We start from the raw sequence: 19670 nt of genomic DNA on the forward strand, positions 1-19670 counted from the left end.
AGGAAAACATAGCGCATGCTTTGCACTAGGGTAGTACTGCTGGGCAAGCACTGGCCCGTCTGGAGGAGTGTGCGGAGTGCCTGCAGACACATTTCCCAAGGAGAATGGCAAAGACCACGTTTCTGAGAGGAGGCAGCTGCATGGCCTCCCAGGGAGAGAGAAGGCTGACCTGTACAGACAGTTCAATTTTGCTCCTCGCCTTTAGAATGAAAGTCTGTTTTTAAAGAAGGTTGGAAATATTTTATATTTTCATGCCGATTAGAATTTCCTTAGGAAGATTGAAAAAAAGAAAAAAAAAAGACAACAAACCAGAAGAGTGCATCTTTCCTGTCATTTATCTTCATATAAACAAATTCTGGATTCTTTGAACTGCATTACTCGTTAGGCCCTGAGCTTGGACACCTCTGGAGCGTGTGGTTATTGAAATAAGGCAAGAAAGGAAGGGTGTGTGTTAACATCTTTGGTTCCTCTCTGGGCCCTCATGGGCCTTGTTATCTGATGAGTGGAGCTATCGGCTCAAATTTGCCTTTTATGTCGCTCTCCACTGATAAAACCCACCCTCCTCACTTTGTCCCCAGGGACCTGACCACCGGTCGCCGGGACCCGCAGGTCGTCCACAGGTTTCCTTCATCATGACCAGTCCCAAGACTGTCAGGAATGCAACTCTGGTCTAGCCAAGATGTCCCTCCGGTTCCATTTTGCACGTGGCTGATGCCCTGCCTCACGCCGACACGGTTTCGACTTCCTCTCCGTCCCGAGGCTGGGCTCCCACTTCACTAGCGTTTCGGGGACAGAGCGAGGCTGGAGTGATCAGAATGGACACTTCGTGTGGGGAGAAAGAGTCCATTTCCCCACCTTCCAGGGTAAAATTTGGCTTTTGAAATGTTTCAAGATTTTCATGAATTCCACCAAGTTTCTAAGTAAAGCTGCAAATTCATCATCTTAATTTACTTGTCACTCGACACTCCTTCTTGCCAATCCCATCAATGGCAGATAAACCTCTATCTTACCACGACTTTTAAAAAATATTTTTGTTCTGTTATGTCCTATGAAGACAATATTTATGTGTGTTTAGCACGTGGGGCATTACTGTATATTATCTGTGAAAAAGGAGCATATGCATTGGGATCAATCAGAAATGTAAGATTTCCTGGAAAATCAGGACTTATAGATTAAGAATAAGATTAAATTCAAAGCCAATGGGCATACTATGAAATATCTCATTATTGGATATTTATGTGAAGGCATTCACTTTTATCTGCTCCTTATCAGGCTGCTCTCATGTCGTCTGATGAGTTAGATGTGGATTATGATTTGTGGGGGACGTACCTTACATGCTACAAATGCCGTGAAAAAGCTGGAAATGGGTAACATGTTCTTTAATAAATAAAAGAGAAAACACCAAAGAATGTTATTGCCTTTCTGAGTTCTGAACTATTCAGGTGGTGGCTGAAGGAATCATGACATTTAGGAGACGTCTATTAAAAAAAAAAAATCACATTCTTCAATTTCTTTCATGAGTGTTCTGTGGTTCCTCGAGTACAGTTCCTTTACCTCTTTGGTTAGGTTTATTCCCAGGTATCTTATGGTTCTTGGTGCTAGAGTAAACGGAATTGATTCTCTAATTTCCCTTTCTGTATTTTCATTGTTAGTGTATAAGAAAGCCACTGATTTCTGTACATTGACTTTGTATCCTGCCACGTTGCTGAATTGCTGTATGAGTTTTAGTAGTTGGGGGGTGGAGTCTTTTGAATTTTCCATATAAAGAATCATGTCATCTGTGAAGAGAGAGAGTTTGACTTCTTCATTGCCAATTCTTTTCTCCTTGTTGTCTGATTGCTGTTGCTAGGACTTCTAATACTATGTTGAACAAGAGTGGTGAGAGTGGGCATCCTTGTCGTGTTCCTGATCTCAAAGGGAAGGCTGCAAGCTTTTTCCCATTGAGGATGATATTTGCTGTGGATCTTTCATAGATAGACTTTATGAAGTTCAGGAATGTTCCCTCTATCCCTATACTTTGAAGCGTTTTAATCAGGAATGGATGCTGGATTTTGTCAAGTGCTTTTTCTGAAAAAATGTTCATCATCACTAGCCATCAGAGAGATTCAAATTAAAACTCATTGAGATACCATCTCACACCAGTTAGAATGGCCCAAATTAGAAAGACAGGAAACAACATGTGTTGGAGAGGATGTGGAGAAAGGGGAACCCTCTTACACTATTGATGGGAATGCAAGTTGGTGCAGCCACTCTGGAAAACAGTGTGGAGATTCCTCAAGAAATTAAAAATAGAGCTTCCCTATGACCCTGTGATTGCACTCCTGGGTATTTACCCCAAAGATACAGATGTCGTGAAAAGAAGAGCCATCTGTACCCCAATGTTTATAGCAGCAATGGCCACGGTCACCAAACTGTGGAAAGAACCAAGATGCCCTTCAATGGACGAATGGATAAGGAAGATGTGGTCCATATACACTATGGAGTATTATGCCTCCATCAGAAAGGATGAATACCCAACTTCTGTAGCAACATGGACGGGGCTGGAAGAGATGATGCTGAGTGAAATAAGTCAAGCAGAGAGAGTCAATTATCATATGGTTTCACGTATTTGTGGAGCATAACAAATAGCATGGAGGACAAGGGGAGTTAGAGAGGAGAAGGGAATTGGGGGACATTGGAAGGGGAGGTGAATCATGAGAGACTATGGACTCTGAAAAACAATCTGAGGGTTTTGAAGGGGCGGGGGGTGGGAGGTTGGGGGAACCAGGTAGTGGGTATTAGGGAGGGCACGGATTGCATGGAGCACTGGGTGTGGTGCAAAAACAATGAATACTGTTACGCTCAAAAGAAATTAAAAAAAATTTTCTAATGGCACCACAAAGAGTAATAAAATGGATTTGATATAACAAAAATAAAATTCATTTGTTTAAAAAAAAAGAGATGCAGTCTGTTCTACTCCTTGAAAAAAAAAATCACATTTTCATATTAGTCTTTGATTATTGTACATTTATCCCATAGAAGTTAATATGAATGTTGCTATAAAGAATAAAATTGCTACCTTTTCCAGATATATATTTTTTTCATGTGAATGTTGTCAGTGAATTTCCTGCCCACCCGTCTCTTCATGTTTACCCCAGAGGTAGGGCTGTTATTTGGCAGAGAGCTGAGCCAGTTGGTACAGATTTCTTTGATGGTTAGTAATTAGCAACTGCTCAGTAATTAACAACATACCCAACCTTGGTACTGCTAACATGGAATGTGACTTTTAAAATGTGTTAAGGTTTTAGTGCTGCCTTAGAATTAGGCAGTAGCGATGACAGTCGCTAGTATGTGCTGAGTGCCGAACATATGTTAAGCCTGGGGAGGAAAGGTGGGGTGACTCACTGGGACCCCCATATCCCACCAGCTTTCCCTGCACTGTCTCCATTGTGCAAACACCAGCTGCTCCCAGGCTCCTTCTGCAGTAAAATAATAGACATACTTCTTCCTATAGAATCAATGCATGTTTATTATTAAAAAAGTAAAAATACAGTGTTAAGAAATGATTTTAAAATCACCCCCAATTCTATTGTTCAGAAGCAGGTATTACCAGGTAAGAATATATCTGCTCACACACACATATGTTCACATGGTTACACACACATACATATTTTGTGGAATTTGGACCATCGTAAACCTTACTTCATAGCTCACTCTTCTCACTTGACACTATTCTGAGGATTATTTCTGTTAATAAATACGTGCCTACAACATTTTACTTCATTTGCTGAAGAAAATGTGAATATCTTCCTGAAGTGTAAGTCCAGAAAAGTACACGAACTGTCGGTGTGTAGTTTGGTTACTGTTCACAATGCATATGGGGCTTGAGTGGGGACATGCAGAACGGGAGCGCCCTAGCACCCCAACCTCCCCATATCCCTCAAACCACTGTCTGCCCCTTCCTCAAAGGTAACCTTTCTCAAAGTTTCCTTAAAATGTGTTACGATCTTAGTGATTCTTCAGAGTAAAAGTTGTCAATTCCTCATGGTGATGTTTCTCCTCATTTAACACTCTGCTTGCGAATCCACTCAGTGGTCGGCAGACCTACATACCACCATGATTAATAAAATATTTTTATGATCTTGAATCACATTCTGCCTCTACCCTGAGTCCCCTCGTGTGAATCAACCATTAATTCCAGGGCTGGTTGCTGGCACACACATTGGGCTGCGTCAGGTGTTCATTCTGATTCACTGGTGCTCATACATTTTCTGTTCTGAGGGGCTGGTTCTCTTGCTGTATGGGTTGTCATATATTTTGAGGATCACCACTACTTAGAGGATCCTGAAAAAAATGTCATCTCTTCCAGGACTGTGTCCCTACAGGGAGGGAATTGGCTGCCTATTTCCTTGGAAGTAGAGGTAAAATGCAAAATGTTTTTTTAAAAATTTTTATTTGATTTTTTAAAATTTCTTTTCAGTGTTCCAGTATTCATTGTTTATGCACCACACCCAGTGCTCAATGCAATACATGCCCTCCACAACACCCACCACCAGGCTCACCCAATCCCCCACCCCCTGCCCCTCCAAAACCCTCAGATTGTTATTTTATTTTATTTATTTATTTGACAGACAGATATCCCAAGCAGGCAGAGAGGCAGGCAGAGAGAGAGAGAGAGAAGAAGTAGTCTCCCTGCTGAGGAGAGAGCCCGATGCAGGACTCGATCCCTGGACCCTGAGATCATGAACTGAGCCGAAGGCAGAGGCTTAACCCACTGAGCCACCCAGGCGCCCGCTCAGATTGTTTTTTCAGAGACCACAGTCTCTCATGGTTCATTTCTCCCTCCAAATTTCCCTCAGCTCCCTTCTCCTCTCCATCTCCCCACGTCCTCTGTGTTATTTCTTATGCTCCACAAATAAGCAAAACCATATGATAATTTACTCTCTCTGCTTGACTTATTTCACTCAGCATAATCTCTTCCAGGCCCATCCATGTTGCTGCAAAAGTTGGGTATTCGTCCTTTCTGATGGAGGCACAATACTCCATAGTGTATATGGACCACATCTTCCTTATCTATTAGTCTGTTGAAGGACATCTTGGTGCTTTACAGTTTGGTGACTGTGGCCATTGTTGCTATGCACAGTGGGGTACAGATGGTCCTTCCTTTCACTCCATCTGTATCTTTGGGGTAAATACCCATTAGTGCAGTTGCAGAGTCATAGGGAAGCGGGGGAAGCAGGCTCCCTGCTGAGCAGAGAGTCCGATGCGAGGCTTGATCCCAGGACCCTGAGATCATGACCAGAGCCAAAGGCAGAGGCCTAACCCACTGAGCCACCCAGGTGCCCCTCTATTTTTATTTCTTAAGGAATCTTCACACTGTTTTCCAAAGTGGCTGCACCAACTTGCATTCCCACCAATAGTGTAAGAAGGTTCTCCTTTCTCCACGTTCTCTCCAACACATGTTGTTTACTGTCTTGTTAATTTTGTTCATTATAACTGGTGTAAAGTGGTTTTGTTTTTAATCTTCCTGATGACTTGTGATGATGAACATTTTTTCATGTGTCTGACAGCCATTTGTATGTCTTTATTGGAGAAGTGTCTGTTCATGTCTCCTACCCATTTTTTTATATATATATATTTTTATTTTTTATAAACATATATTTTTATCCCCAGGGGTACAGGTCTGTGAATCACCAGGCTTACACACTTCACAGCACTCACCAAAGCACATACCCTCCCCAAAGTCCATAATCCCACCCCCTTCTCCCAAACCCCCTCCCCCCAGCAACCCTCAGTTTGTTTTGTGAGATTAAGAGTCACTTATGCTTTGTCTCCCTCCCAATCCCATCTTGTTTCATTTATTCTTCTCAACAGATGAATGGATCAAGAAGATGTGGTATATATACACAATGGAATACCATTTTTTTAAACATGTTTATCTGTTTTGTGTGTTTGAGGAGTTCTTTTTTTTTTTTTTTAAAGATTTTATTTATTTATTTGACAGACAGATCACAAGTAGGCAGAGAGGCAGGCAGAGAGAGAAAGGGAAGCAGGCTCCCTGCTGAGCAGAGAGCCCGATGCAGGGCTTGATCCCATGACCTGAGCAGAAAGCAGAGGCTTTAACCCACTGAGCCACCCAGGTGCCCCGAGGAGTTCTTTATAGATCCTGGATATCAGCCCTTTGTATTGTCATTTGTGAATATCCTCTTTCATTCTGTGGGTTGCCTCTTTGTTTTGTTGACTGTTTCCTTTGCTGTGCAGAAGTTTTTGATCTTGATGAAGTCCCCCAAATTCATTTTTGCTTTTGTTTCCTTTGTCTTTGGAAACATATCTTGAAAGATGTTGCTGTGGCTGATGTTGAAGAGATTACTGCCTATGTTTTCCTCTAGCATTCTGATGGATTCCTGCCTCACATTGAGGTATTTCATCCATTTTGAGTTTATCTTTGTATATGGTGTAAGATAATGGATGAATTTCATTATTCTATACATAGGTGTCCAATTTTCCCAGCACCATTTATTGAAAAGACTTTTTTCCACAGTATATTTTTTCCTGCTTTGTCAAAGATTATTTGACCATAGAGTTGAGGGTCCATATCTGGGCTCTCTACTCTGTTCCACTGTTCTATGTATCTGTTTTTCTGCCAGTACCATGCTGTCTTGGTGTTCCAGCTTTGTAGTAAAGCTTGAAATCAGGCAACGTTATGCCCTCAGTTTTTTCTTTTTCAACATTTCCTTAGAAATTTGGGGTCTCTTCTGATTCCACACAAATTTTAGGATTGTTTGTTCCAGTTCTTTGAAAAATGTTGGTGGAATTTTGATCAGAATGGCATTGAAAGTATAGATTGCTCTAGGCACTAATTCAAAAGAAAAGAGAGAAGACCCAAATTAATAACATTATGAATGAAAAGGGAGAGATCACAACACCAAGGAAATAGAAACAATAATCAGAAATTATTATGAACAGTTATATGCCAATAAGTTAAGCAACCTAGATGAAATGGATGCTTTCCTGGAAAACTATAAACATCCAAAACTGAAACAGGAAGAAATTGACAATCTGAATGGACCAATATCTAGTAATGAGATTGAAGCAGTTATCAAAAACCTCCCCAAAAACAAGAGCCCAGGGCCTGACAGATTCCCTGAGGAACTCTACCAAACTTTCAAAGAAGAAATAATATTTATTCTTCTGAAGCTGTTTCAAAGAATTGAAGCAGAAGGAAAACTTCCAGACTCTTTATGAGGCCAGCATTACCCTGATCCCCAAACCAGGCAAAGATCCCATCAAAAAGGAGAATTTCAGACCAATGTCCCTGATAAATATGGATGCTAAGATTCTCAACAAGATCCTAACTAAATAGGATCCAATAGTACATTAAAAAGAGTAGCCACCATGACCAGGTGGGATTTATCCCTGGGTTGCATGTGTGGTTCAACATTCGCAAATCAATCAATGTGATAGAACAAATCAATAAGGGAAGAGAGAAGAACCACATGGTTTTCTCAATTGATGTGGAAAAATCATTTGACAAAATCCAGCATCCATTCCTGATTAAAACACTTCAAAGTCTAGGGATAGAGGGAACATTCCTAAACTTCATTAAATCGATCTATGAAAAGCCCACAGCAAATATCATACTCAATGGGAAAAAGCTGACAGCCTTCCCTTTGAGATCAGGGACATGACAAGGATGCCCACTCTCACCACTCTTGTTCAACACGGTACTAAAAGTCCTAGCAACAGCAATCAGACAACAAAGAGAAATAAAAAGTATTCAAATTGGCAATGAAGAAGTCAAACTCTCTCTCTTCAAAGATGAAATGATCTTTACATGGAAAACCCAAAAGACTTCACCCCCAAACTACTAGAACTCATTCAGCAATTCAGCAACGTGGCAGGATACAAAATCAATGTACAGAAATCAGTTGCTTTTTTATACATTAACAATGAAAATACAGAAAGGGGAATTAAGAGAACAGATTCCATTTACTATAGCACCAAGAACCATAAAATACCTGAGAATAAACCTAACCAAAAAGGATCTGTACTCGAGAAACTACAGAACACTCATGAAAGAAATTGAAGAAGACCCAAGAAGATGGAAGACCATTCCATGCTCATGGATTGGAAGAATAAACATTGTTAAAATGCAAAATGTTTAAAACCCATGATTATTGCTGTATTATTTTCCCAAGGTACTTTTATGGGCAAAAACATTGCTAATTCACCTGGTTAACGACGAGACCCTTGCTTATCCTAACTTCTTTACTCTGTGCCAGTGTGGGTATCTCTCCCAGCACCATCCTTGAGTGGATAAAGTCAAGCAGAAAGGTAAGGGCATCGTGAGACCCTTTGGGCAGAGCTGGTCAATGAGCAAACTCCATACTCTTCACTTCATGATTTGCTCTCCTTAAACCACCACAGCTCCCCGATCCAGAAACAAGGCAAATGTCATGTCAGTTATGCCTTTTGTAACCTTTGCAGAAGCTAGCATTCTGTAGGCGTTCAGTAAATACTGAGATCAAACAGGTCAATATTGAGAAAGACCGTATATCGAAGTGTAACGAATATTCACCATCTGCCTGCTGTAAGAATTGTATTTCTGTGGTTATTCTAGGAGACAGTAGGAGTTGCATGTAGAATGTCATTGAACTTTAAGTTTTGAACTCTGCAGAACAATGCCAAAGCAATTTCATGGAAATGTCTCCAACTCAGGACTTCCTTTCAGTAGCTTATTGCAGATTAAGATTTCTCAGCCAGTTTTTATTGCACAAGATGTGGCAAGTTATTTGAACAGAATTATCCATAGCTGCGTTGTCCAATGCCTTTGCACATGAGGTTGTTTGCATTTAAACTATTTGAAAGGAAATAAAATGTAAGATCCATTTTCTGGGTCCCACAAGCCACACGTCAAGTGCTCAGTAGTCATGTGTGGCTAGTGGCCACCAGCTGGGCAGTGCAGATGGAAGATTTCGCTGCTGCAGAAAATTCTACAGGACAGTGTTGACCTAGAGTTAGCTGCTTGGAAATGATCTTGATGTGTCAAGGATGGGCTTTTTTACATACACACAGTCAATTGGTGTTTTCTGTCTGTGTACTTGCCAGTTTCTATTTAGGAACCCTGTAACCCCCAAGGAAGCTCTCCACTGAAAATGGTATTTTGCTGGTCTGGTAAATTCATCTCTTCCTTCCGCATTGCAGAGAGCTGAAGCAGGCTCAGGGGTATGCAGTGAGAGGGATCAGTCACAGCAAAATGTCATGGCCAAGGGTGTTCCTCAGAAAGGCAGATGGGACTGCTGCTAAGGAGTGGCTGTGAGGTGCAAGTGTCCTTAAACCAGTATCTCTCACAGGTGTGTGTCATAAAAGCCTCACTGTGGAAACCACACCTGTCCATCCTTCCAGGCATCTTTGACCTTGCTTGGTTCCTCTGTCAGATTCCAGGCCTGCCCCCTGAACTCAGGGGCATTCCACAGCTTACTTGGAGTAGGACGTAAGTAGTAACATCAACACACAGAAGATAATTGGAGACCTCAGATAGAAATGTTTTCTTTGTTCTATGTGACCCTGACCTTGGAAACCATTAGAGGCATTAAAGTTGTCTTGCCTGATCCTGGGAGTTTGATGACCAAAAGCATGAATGGATGCTGCCAAACATATAGAAGACACTGTGTCCACAACCAAGCCTTGCCTTGGGAGTGCTCCCGTTGTCGTTGGGGAAGAGTGCTCCATCTCATGTGAAGTCCTCCCGTGGAGCACCTGAGATCTTGCAGCAGAGATGAGAAGGGTGTGGGAGGACAGTAAAGAAGGGCTTGGAGAGCAGCAGGATAGGACAGAGGGTGGAGCAGGCCTGAGGAGCTGTTATCATCCTCAGAGCTGACGGGCCAGGGAGAGGTGGCTAGACTGGGATGGAGAGGCCCTTAGGTGAAGGGACACTGCCAAGTCCTGGATGCCTGGCAGTGGGGAGGAAGGTACCAAGACCCTTCTCCTCACGCTCCTGCTCATATCTCCCGTTGGCCAAGCACTACCAGAACCAGAGATCCATGGGGCCCTCTGATGTTGTCCATACAGGACACAGAAGGGCAGAAAATGGATGTGGACAGCAGGCAGGCAGAAGGTGTCCAGCCTAGAGGATCTGGAAACATTTGGGAAACGGAAATCAAGGAAGGGAGAATGTGTTTGTAAACTCATTGGGAAAGATGTGTGGTTGAGTAGCATTCCACTCTTTCCTTCCCTTAGGGATGAATCCATTGACCAAAAGAGGACACCATTTGGGAAAAAGGAATTTGAAACACTGAACTTGAGTAGGTCATGGCTTTGGTGACACATCAGCAGACAAAAGAGTGGATGGCAGACCCATGAAGTCTCTTCTGGCACTTGCTTTTGTCAAGATGTTTTCTCTCTCTCTCTCTCTCTCTCTCTCTCTCTCTGTGTGTGTGTGTGTCTCTCTCTCTCTCTCTCTCTCTCACACACACACACACACACACACACACCTGCCCCATCCTCACCTGACACGGCCCAGCTGCCGGGACCAAAACTGCTCCTAGGTTGAGTGTGTGCAGATGTCCCTGGTCCCTGCTGCACGGGGAGGGAGCTATGCTCATCTGCAGATGGCAAATATTTAACTCTCACCTAGTTCAGCCTGTAAATCATGCTATGGGCTACGGCCTTGGGTGAGACACCGTCTCCAGCATTTCTGAAACAGGTGCTCTGACGTCTCCCTGGACCTGGGTGACATGCAGAGCTGGAGGTGGCAGGCCAGGTCTTGGGCTGTAAACCACCCATTTGCCATCCCTCCTTTGTTGGCAGAGGCATGTTATTTCTTGCAACACAATGCGATTTGGAACCCACAGACTGACGAGAAGATTTATGAGACTTACTGCCCTGCCAATGGCTTCGGACTGAGAGATTTGTGACCAGCATGTAATCCTACTGGGCTGACAGAGCAGATAATGAGGGATTCCAGTAAAGTCTGTGGGGGAAATATGGTGGAGAATATAGTGATGATTGTTCTGTTCAGAAACCTTAAGAATCTATGCTATTTTACAGCATAACTTAATTTGAGAACAATTGGTAATATTATGCCTCAATTTCATGGCTCATAAAGTCTGAGGTAGTTCAAATAATAGCAAATTATTGTCTAAATCAAAAACTAATTTTAAGCACTATAGTTGGTCTAGTTTTTTCCTTAGAAAGTGCAAATAGTGTGGGATTAGGTGAAATGTGGTTACCCTGAATGCTTGTATCCTCGCAGTAGCAGGGGATGGAAGGAAGTGCCCATTTCTTCTGCATCTTCAGAGTTATGTGGTGTGTGGCTGTGTGTGCATGCTTGCATGTGTGTGCCTGTGTGTGTGCATGTTTGAGGTATTCATAATGTGACATACATACATGTGCATGTAAGTGGTTGTGTCTGTGTGGTATGTGTGCATCTGTGTGCGTGTTTGCCTGTGTGAGGTGTTCATTGCATAATGTGCATGTGTGTACATGCATTTGTCTGTGTCTCTGTGTAATATGTTTGCATGCATGTGCATGTGTATATGCCTGTGTTTGGTGTTCATTGTGTGATGTGCATGTGTGGTGTGCAAGCATGTGTGTGTGAAGGAGCAAGGACAGGCGAGAGGTAATTGTTCAGTGTGAGCTACAGGAGCTGGTAGACTAAAGCCCGTGAGTCCAGTTCAGTCTGATGCTTACATTTGTATGGCCCCACACTAAGAATGGTTTTTAATTTTTAAATAGTTGAAAAGAATCAAAAGAAGAATAATATTTCATTATGTGTGAAAATTATATGGAATCTAAATTTCAGTGTCTGTAGTAGTTTTGTTGGGATGCAGCCATGGTTATGGATTGTCTGTGGCTCCTTGCAGGCTGCAGGGGCAGAAGCATGGAGCAGAGGCTGTGTGGCCCACAGAGCGTGAAGTAATGACTGCGTGGCACTTTGCAGAAAGTGTGGTCTTCTGCACATGGGCAATTTCATGGGTTAGTTCACTTAATCCTTACTTAATCCTGTGGTGTGCTTTTGTATCCATTGTATCAATGAGCAAAGTGAAGTCGTATGATACGTTCCCAGAGTGACATGCCTGTCTTCTGATCCCAGGTCTTTCTGATTCCAAAACTAGTTCTCTGTCTTCTCTCCATGCTGGGTGACATCTTCCCCCAGATCTCCACCACTCTAAGGATAAAATCTAAAATCCTATCATGCCCTGAGGCCCAGTTGGCTCTACCCCAACTCTCCTCGGCCATTTACCACTCTCTCCAAGTCACACTCTAGAGCAGGAGATTCCACAGTGGTCCATGGTGCTGCCCACCTCAGGGCCTTTGCACATGCCTGGAACATTCACTTCCTCCCTCTTTATTTGTCTACCTCCACCTGATCTTTTGGACTGTCCTTGGTGAAGCCATCTGCATGGTTTTGTGCTGGGTCCACTTGTTATTCTTCTCACTATGGTTCTGGGTGGGAGTTGACAGCAGAGGAACATGTCCAAGATGTGGAAGGTAAATATGAAGGCCCAGTGACTACATGCTCTTCTGAGCATGAATGATGCCCAGATGCCTTGAAGCTAACACATGTTGGCTCTCCAGCACCCTGGACCTCCTGACCTCCTTCTGTTCTTCTGGATCCTGGACAAGGATATGTGTAGGCCCTAAGGGGCAGGGAGCTGCCTTCTGCAGGGTGCCTATGTCATGGGGGTCAGGAGCTGGGAGAAAACCAGGGGTCCCAGTTTTTCTTCCCAGGTCCAAGTTTGCATTCCTGCTGTCCTGCTATTCTAGCTAATGGCAGTGAAAACAGGCCCATCCTGGACATAGAGGTAGGAGCTCGCTGTGGATTCTCATGGGCTTCCTTTCACAGTCTCCGGTGAGAGACTCTCCTGATCTTCTCACCTCTCACTTCTGGGCCTGTATTTCCCCAGCATCTCCTATGATTGTGTGAAGCTTGAGTCGCTATAATGAACCCCTTACTCACCCCTTATGTCATTGGGAGGGTTCTGCTCCCCTGATGGAACTCTAACAAACCTACTCCCTATTGGGTTAATGCCCTGACTATGTTAACATATCACCTTAGACTTCTACATTGTGCTACCTAGGGGCATGATTATTTGTATGACAAGTTACTGAATGTCTCCTTCCCCTTTCAGTTCTGTGAAGGTGGGCATCTCCATGTCTGCCTTGTTCCCTGTGTAGCCTGGGCAGGCCCATTCCGTGTGCTCAGTACATACTTGTACAATGAACGATTTATGCCAAGAACATGTGAACACTGATTTTGTTTTCAGGAAATTGCTCACATTGTTTTCGGCACCTCTAGGCTGTCAAGATCCATGGGCTAATGCCCTTTAGTAGCCACTTTCCACTCATTGGCTCACCTGGTGCCAGAAACGAAGGGGCCACAAGCTCCCACCTGCTGTTAAAACACAACACTGTTAAGGTCATCACCATGAGTGTTTTGGTCAGGGGATCCTTGTTGAGTTGCATTTTCCCTCTTGGAGGTCTGGAGGACCCCACTAGCATGATACAGAGGAAAGAGCTGTAGAGAGGCAATGGGACTTGCTGTCCAGGTGACCTTGGTCATGTCACCTGACTCACGTGAGCCATATCACACTGGGAAAACGTGTGAGTGTGGGTGGGTGCTTGAAGTTCTTAATGACTGACAGGTGCCAGTGGCTTTCAGTTAAGGGCAGGTTTTCTTGGGAGAACCCTGCAAAACTCTCAAATGATGGATAGTGAGAGACCTGTTTATATGAGCTTATGTTTTACTGTAAATATTTCACAGTAAATAAAAGCATAAAATTTGTTGTGCATGGAGGGCACCAAATTTTCCATGAATTCAATGGCTTGGAAAGATTGCAGTTGGTTTTGGGAGGGGCTTCATCCAGGATGATTTGCCCTTTTGGCAAGCTGCATCACCAAGAGCACCACCACCTGTAGTCTCTGAGTTGCTTTCAGGAGACACAGGGATGGAGCCAGAATCAGAGCTGTGGTGTTCCCGGTGATTCTCAGTGTGGAGGCTGGGACTGGACGGCTTCCAGTGTCCTGGATAGAGTTCCATGGAGCATTGCCTTTGCTCTCTTATAAACAGCTTCCCTGTTAAGTCTCCTTTATACCATACATAGGGCGTTATGTGGGAGGTTTTTTTAAAAATTTTTTTTGTATCTTGAAACTGAGGCATCTAAGGAAGTTATGTTGTCTATGAATTTAATTTCAGAATAGTAGAACAGTCATTGCAAAGTAATTGTTTTTTTTTTTTTTAAGATTTTATTTATTTGACACAGAGAGAGTGAGCACAAGCAAGGAGACTGGGAGAGAGAGAAGCAGACTCCCCACTGAGCAGGGAGCATGATGCAGGGGTCGATCCCAGGACCTTGGGATCATGACTAGAGCTGAAAGCAGATGCTTAACTGACTGAACCACCCAGGTGCCCTACAAAAACATTGTTATTCAAAATGGTGTTACATTCAAAAGAATAGGAGCCTTCAGACTAGCTGTCAATGTCCTTCTAGCTTCATGGCATCACCACATCTCCCCCATCCCCACAGCATCACATTTGACTTCCTGAGGAGCTTTGGCAAAGGGCAAGAAGAGGAACTCTCCATGTTACCATGTTTGGGTATGGATTTCTTCTCTTTCAATCTATTGTTCCCCTTACCTATGTGTTTACATGTAATTACTTGAAAATATTTGAGTGATGGAGAATTACCAGTGACATCAGAGCCCCGTTGGAGAGCTTTCTAGCACTATGCTGACATTTGTCTGTTGGCAGGATACATTTTTTCTTGTGCTGAAGTCAGCATTTACATGCAGCAAACTGGCTGCTTAACATTGGATAGGGACTCTAATTTTGCTCAGGGTAGAGACTGCTGGAAAAAACAGTCAGTCAGACTTTTAATGATAAAATGCTGGAGAAAGTAAAAAATTGTGGCCTTTCCTGAAGCCATAGAAGTCAGAGATCTAATATCACAGGGCAACAGAATAGCCCGAAATCCAAAGAGACAGAGCCCTTCCCCTAGGAAAGGCAGGACATTAGCAGTGGGACAGAACATAGGAGGAAGTCCCCTGTACTATACAAGTTTCAAAGAAATCAGCTAAAATTTTAAGTGATTGCTCCTAGGCTGGTGTGGAGTAGCATGCCAGCAGAGAGTCCCTGGGAGCAGCAGACACAAAAGGGTTCACACTCACTCACAGACTCTGTTCCTTGCATCTCCATCAGGGACTCTCCAGAAAGACCAGGGTGGGAGGCTGAAGAGAGCCTTGTGGGATTGCGGTCAGTCACCTTCTCCCTGTGTCCTCACGTGGTTGTGTCTCTGTGCATATGCATTCTTGGTCTCTTCCTCTTCTTATAAAATCAGCAGTCAGATTGGATTAGAGTCCATTCCTTATGACCTTAAATTGCCTTTATCACTTCCATAAAGACACTTCCATTGCTAAAGTCAGTCACATTCTGAAGTACTGGGGGTAGGGCTTCAACATATATGGCTTTGGGGGGAAACAACTCAATCCATAATGATACCAATAACTAAAACAACACAAACCCAGTTCCATCCTAACTAATTTACTTAAGCCTCACCACTTAAAAAAAAATAACTTGTCATCCTATTATTAGTGTTTCCATATTGCTGTAGTCACTATGGTTGCCATGATTAAAGGCTAGATAATATTTCTTTCAGTGGATTTGTCATTCCTGTGTTCTTTCCTACTGTTGTGCATTTTAGGTTAGTTCCTTTTTTTTTTTTTTTTTTTTTTTGCAAGGAAAAATTTTTTGCACCTATTTTCCATAATTCGGAATAGTGTGTTAGGATAGATTCTAAAAAGAGAAATTAGTACTTGGAAGGGGATGACTCTCTTCATGTGGTGAATTGTGTTCCCTGCAAATTCATGTATTGAGCCCCAACTTTCATTATAATGGTATTTAGAGGTGGGGCCTTTGGGAGGTAATAAGGGATAAATGATGTCATGAGGGTAGGTCCCTAATCTGATGAGATCAGTGTCCCTGTAAGAGGAGGAGGAGGCACCAGTGCCCCTTCCCCACACCTCACCCCTAGTGTGTGCCTACAGAAGAAAGGCCATGTGAGCACACAGACAGAGCAGACTACTACAACCTCTTTGACATGTTACACGTGCATTACTTTCCCCCAGTAAAGTCATCTACCTTTTCTTCTGGCCATTTACATAAAGTTCTCTGTGTGACCCCCTTTGAATGACTTCTATAAAAGTCTATAAACTTAAGATATTCAAATTCATTTCCTCATTTAAATAATTTATGCAGATATATGTCAGATCCCAGCACTGATATCCCACAACTGAAAGTCATGAATTTTGTATCTTTTTTTTTTTTAAAGATTTTATTTATTTATTTGACAGACAGAAATCACAAGTCGGCAGAGAGGCAGGCAGAGAGGGAGGAAGGGAAGCAGGTTCCCTGCTGAGCAGAGAGCCCGATGTGGGGTTCGATCCCAGGACCCTGAGATCATGACCTGAGCCGAAGGCAGAGGCTTCAACCCACTGAGCCACCCAGGCACCCCATGAATTTTGTATCTTTCAGCTTATCAATAACAAAGCAATACACTAATTCCAACATTTCTTTCTTTATTTTTAGATCAGCCCTTTCATGTACTGGGAAATATACATATGACCAAATGACCAAAATGAAACCAAAACCCAATAAAGCCCCAAGCCCCCCAAATTGAAAAGCCCCTGGAGTTAAAGAAATTCATGCATAAACTTTATAATTATTTTATCATAGCCATTTCCCAAAGTATGTTTTTTTGTATCTTCATACACAAGAGTATTATCTGAATACATGTTGCTTTAATATGATTTATGTTAGTTTAAGACACAGGAAAACTTTGATGAAATACTCCTCTGTCATGTGTGTCAGCAAATACTGGGAGTGAGATCATGTAAAAATTAAGAATGAGTAACCAAGGAAAGATCGGCCATCGCTTGATGATCTGACTTCTCTGATCATCCAAACATTTTGTTCCCCCTGGTATGTGGGTTCTCTGGGACCACGGGAGAGGGGCAAATTTTGTTTCAGGGCCTTTGTTTTGCTGTCTTCAATCGAAGCTAAGGAGTCAGTCAATGAACATTTATTGATTTTTTAAGGTTCTTAGGAGGCAAAGAATAAGATACTGCCTATTTGGACTTTGAGAGTCATTGGTTTTGTCAAAGTGCTATTCTAAGGCTGACTGCTGCTCACAATGGTGCCCTGGGGACCTGCCCTGGGTTTTTCACATGAGTTATATCATCTGAAAGAGAGACACGTCATCTCTGCTTCTCAGGTCTGTCTACTTTACATTTCCTTAAAGACTGCTTATATCGCAGCCAAAGTATAGATCAGGACTTTTTGAGGGAAATTTTCAGATGATTCCAGATTGTCACTTAACGTTAAAATGGGTTCATCCATCCCATTATCCCCTCACTCAAATTCCTGACTTACACACACAGCAAAATTGATGGGGGTGGGGGAGGCTTTAGTTCAACTCTGAAGAAGGTGACTCCTGGAAGCAGGAGTTAGGGAGTAGGAGAGTGAGGTGGGGAGGAGGAAGAGAGCAGGTATGGATGTTATCTCTAATATGCACAAACCAACAGGACTTGCAGCTGTGAGGGCTCAGGCTGGGGCTGTTCCTACAAGAAGCTTGGGTGCCCCCAGAAAGGCGTACCTGAAGGACAGCAGGTTTATTCTCCTGCTCGTTCCCACCGACTGGGGACGTTACTGTCCTTCTCCCTTTCTCCCAACTACCAAGAAGATGCTGGAGTAGAAATGGGGGAGGCTCAGGGGCTGCCTGAGGTGGGATGTTGAAGAGTCCAGGGTTAGTCTGAGCACACTGGGAACTCTTCACCACATCTGTGACAGTGTGCTGGGGAGATGGGATTTGGGGAGCCAGCGGCATTGGCCTCAGTGACTTTGTCTCCCTTTCCTTTTCTTATCTGACCCTGTAACCAAACAAAGGAAGATCAGGAGAGCGTAGAGTGAGGATTCAAGCTTCTGATATTAAGACTCGAACAGTCTAAGTCTTGCTTTTTTTGGCAAACTGCTGAGAAAGTGTGCAATACTTGCAGCTGCACTTAGATCATGATAATTATAAGGAAACAAATTAATGAAGAAGCCTGGGGATACTGACGAGCATTCTTCCATTGTCACAGATATGCAAGTGGTTCTCTTAAAGACCTATAGGACCAAATAGACTTAAAAATTAACCAGAACAACATGCTTTAAACTCATTATTTTTTCAGAGCAAACAAGGGCAAGTGCAATTACTTGCAACCTGCAAAATGCAAAATTTAGGTCTGTTCTCTGGAAAATGCAAACTCTGAGTTTCAAGACCAATGGCTAACTGTGGTAGAGGGCAACTGTATGGCTACAGTTGGCCATGTTTTAGGGTAGCACCAATATACCCTTGACTTTTTATTTCATCATCAAGATAAACATACTAATGTCTATCTGAATGTGATTTCTGCCTTCTTAAAAGCTTAAGATATAGAAGACACCACTAGGGGAGAGGCTAAATAATGCAGAGTCAGTCAAGAAAACAATTAAATGAATGTTTAAAAAAGCGAGCCATTGGCCTTATTACCAAATGGCAAGGTTGTGAGTGTGCTTATGAGTTCTTGTTTTGGGGAGGGTGCTTGGGAGATTTTGCTGTTGTTTTCCTGTAGTGGAGAGTTCTTTGGGAGAAATGGGTTTCAAGGACTGCTTATATTTAGGAAGAGGTAATGATAAGAGAGATCATCCATGGCTAGAGTGGGACTCCTGGGATGACCTGGAGATGGAACTATGGCAAACACTACAATGAGTACATTTCTAGAGAAGAACACACATTTTTGCAACTTGAAAGAGTTTTGTTGTAAGGTGGGTTCTTAGTAATGTTGGAGGAATGGCTAAAGAGACATGGTGTGTGACGTGCATAAGCCCAAGGGAAGGCTGGAAGACAATGGTGAGGTGGTGGGTTTTGTGCCAATTTACTGTGCAAGGGAGGAAGGGCACCAAGGGGAGAGAAGTCACCGGAAGAGGAAGAAACATTACCAGGGGTCAGAGGACAGCCCAGACCTAAGCAGCAGACCTCACTGGTCTAGTGAGGAACAGGAGTCAGTGAGGAGTGAAACCGAGAGTGGGGAAAGTGGGAAACATAAGAAAGGACCTACCCTTGGCTGGGTTTTCCATAATTTGTATGTGATGGGTTCCTGAGGATCTTCTGAGGGAGATGTTCTGAATGGCCAGATTCTCTTTGGAGGACTTTAACCATGAATCATCCTCCATTATGTAACCAAAGTGCTGAATTTTACCTCTCGTTCTCTTGATGGTTGCTGGTGACTTGAGGTGAATCTGTATGGAAACGGGCCTGGTAGGGGCCCCTCAGCAGTGGCCGAGTGCTCAGCCACAGATTTCTGCAAGTGACACTACCTGTCTGTAGCATGCATCTCATTGCAGCATTTAAGAGGGAGGACCGTACAGGAGAGGCAATCCTGACAAGACCTCACTTCCCCCAGCCTCCCTGTCTGAGGATGAGATGAGAGCTATTTACCTACTTTCTCTAAGAGACCATCAAGAATAATTCCATTGCTCTGTATGCATATCTCTTTTTAGGTCAGTATCCATTAGAGAACCAAGTCTTTTAGCTGGTCTTTTCCCACCCTGATTTGTGCCTCTTAAGGTTCTTTATATTCCCTTAAAAAAAAGAGAGATTTTATTTATTTATTTG

General features: G+C 43.1%; 1 protein-coding gene across 6 annotated transcripts in view; it reads left to right on the forward strand.

Annotated features, from left to right (window-relative positions):
• Nucleotides 1–19670, forward strand: part of IGSF5 (immunoglobulin superfamily member 5) — a 94077-nt gene that overhangs the window by 38374 nt on the left and 36033 nt on the right. For 5 of the 6 annotated variants that reach the window (XM_059164759.1, XM_059164758.1, XM_059164753.1 and 2 more), the window contains one exon: nt 4349–4400. In XM_059164759.1, coding sequence (XP_059020742.1) covers nt 4349–4400 — 52 coding nt within the window. Of the gene's footprint in view, nt 1–578; nt 3073–4348; nt 4401–19670 lie in introns of those variants that run through there. The other variant, XM_059164756.1, reaches the window with a different exon arrangement.

Source organism: Mustela lutreola, chromosome 2 (genome assembly GCF_030435805.1).
Source record: "Mustela lutreola isolate mMusLut2 chromosome 2, mMusLut2.pri, whole genome shotgun sequence".
Lineage (NCBI taxonomy): Eukaryota > Metazoa > Chordata > Mammalia > Carnivora > Mustelidae > Mustela > Mustela lutreola.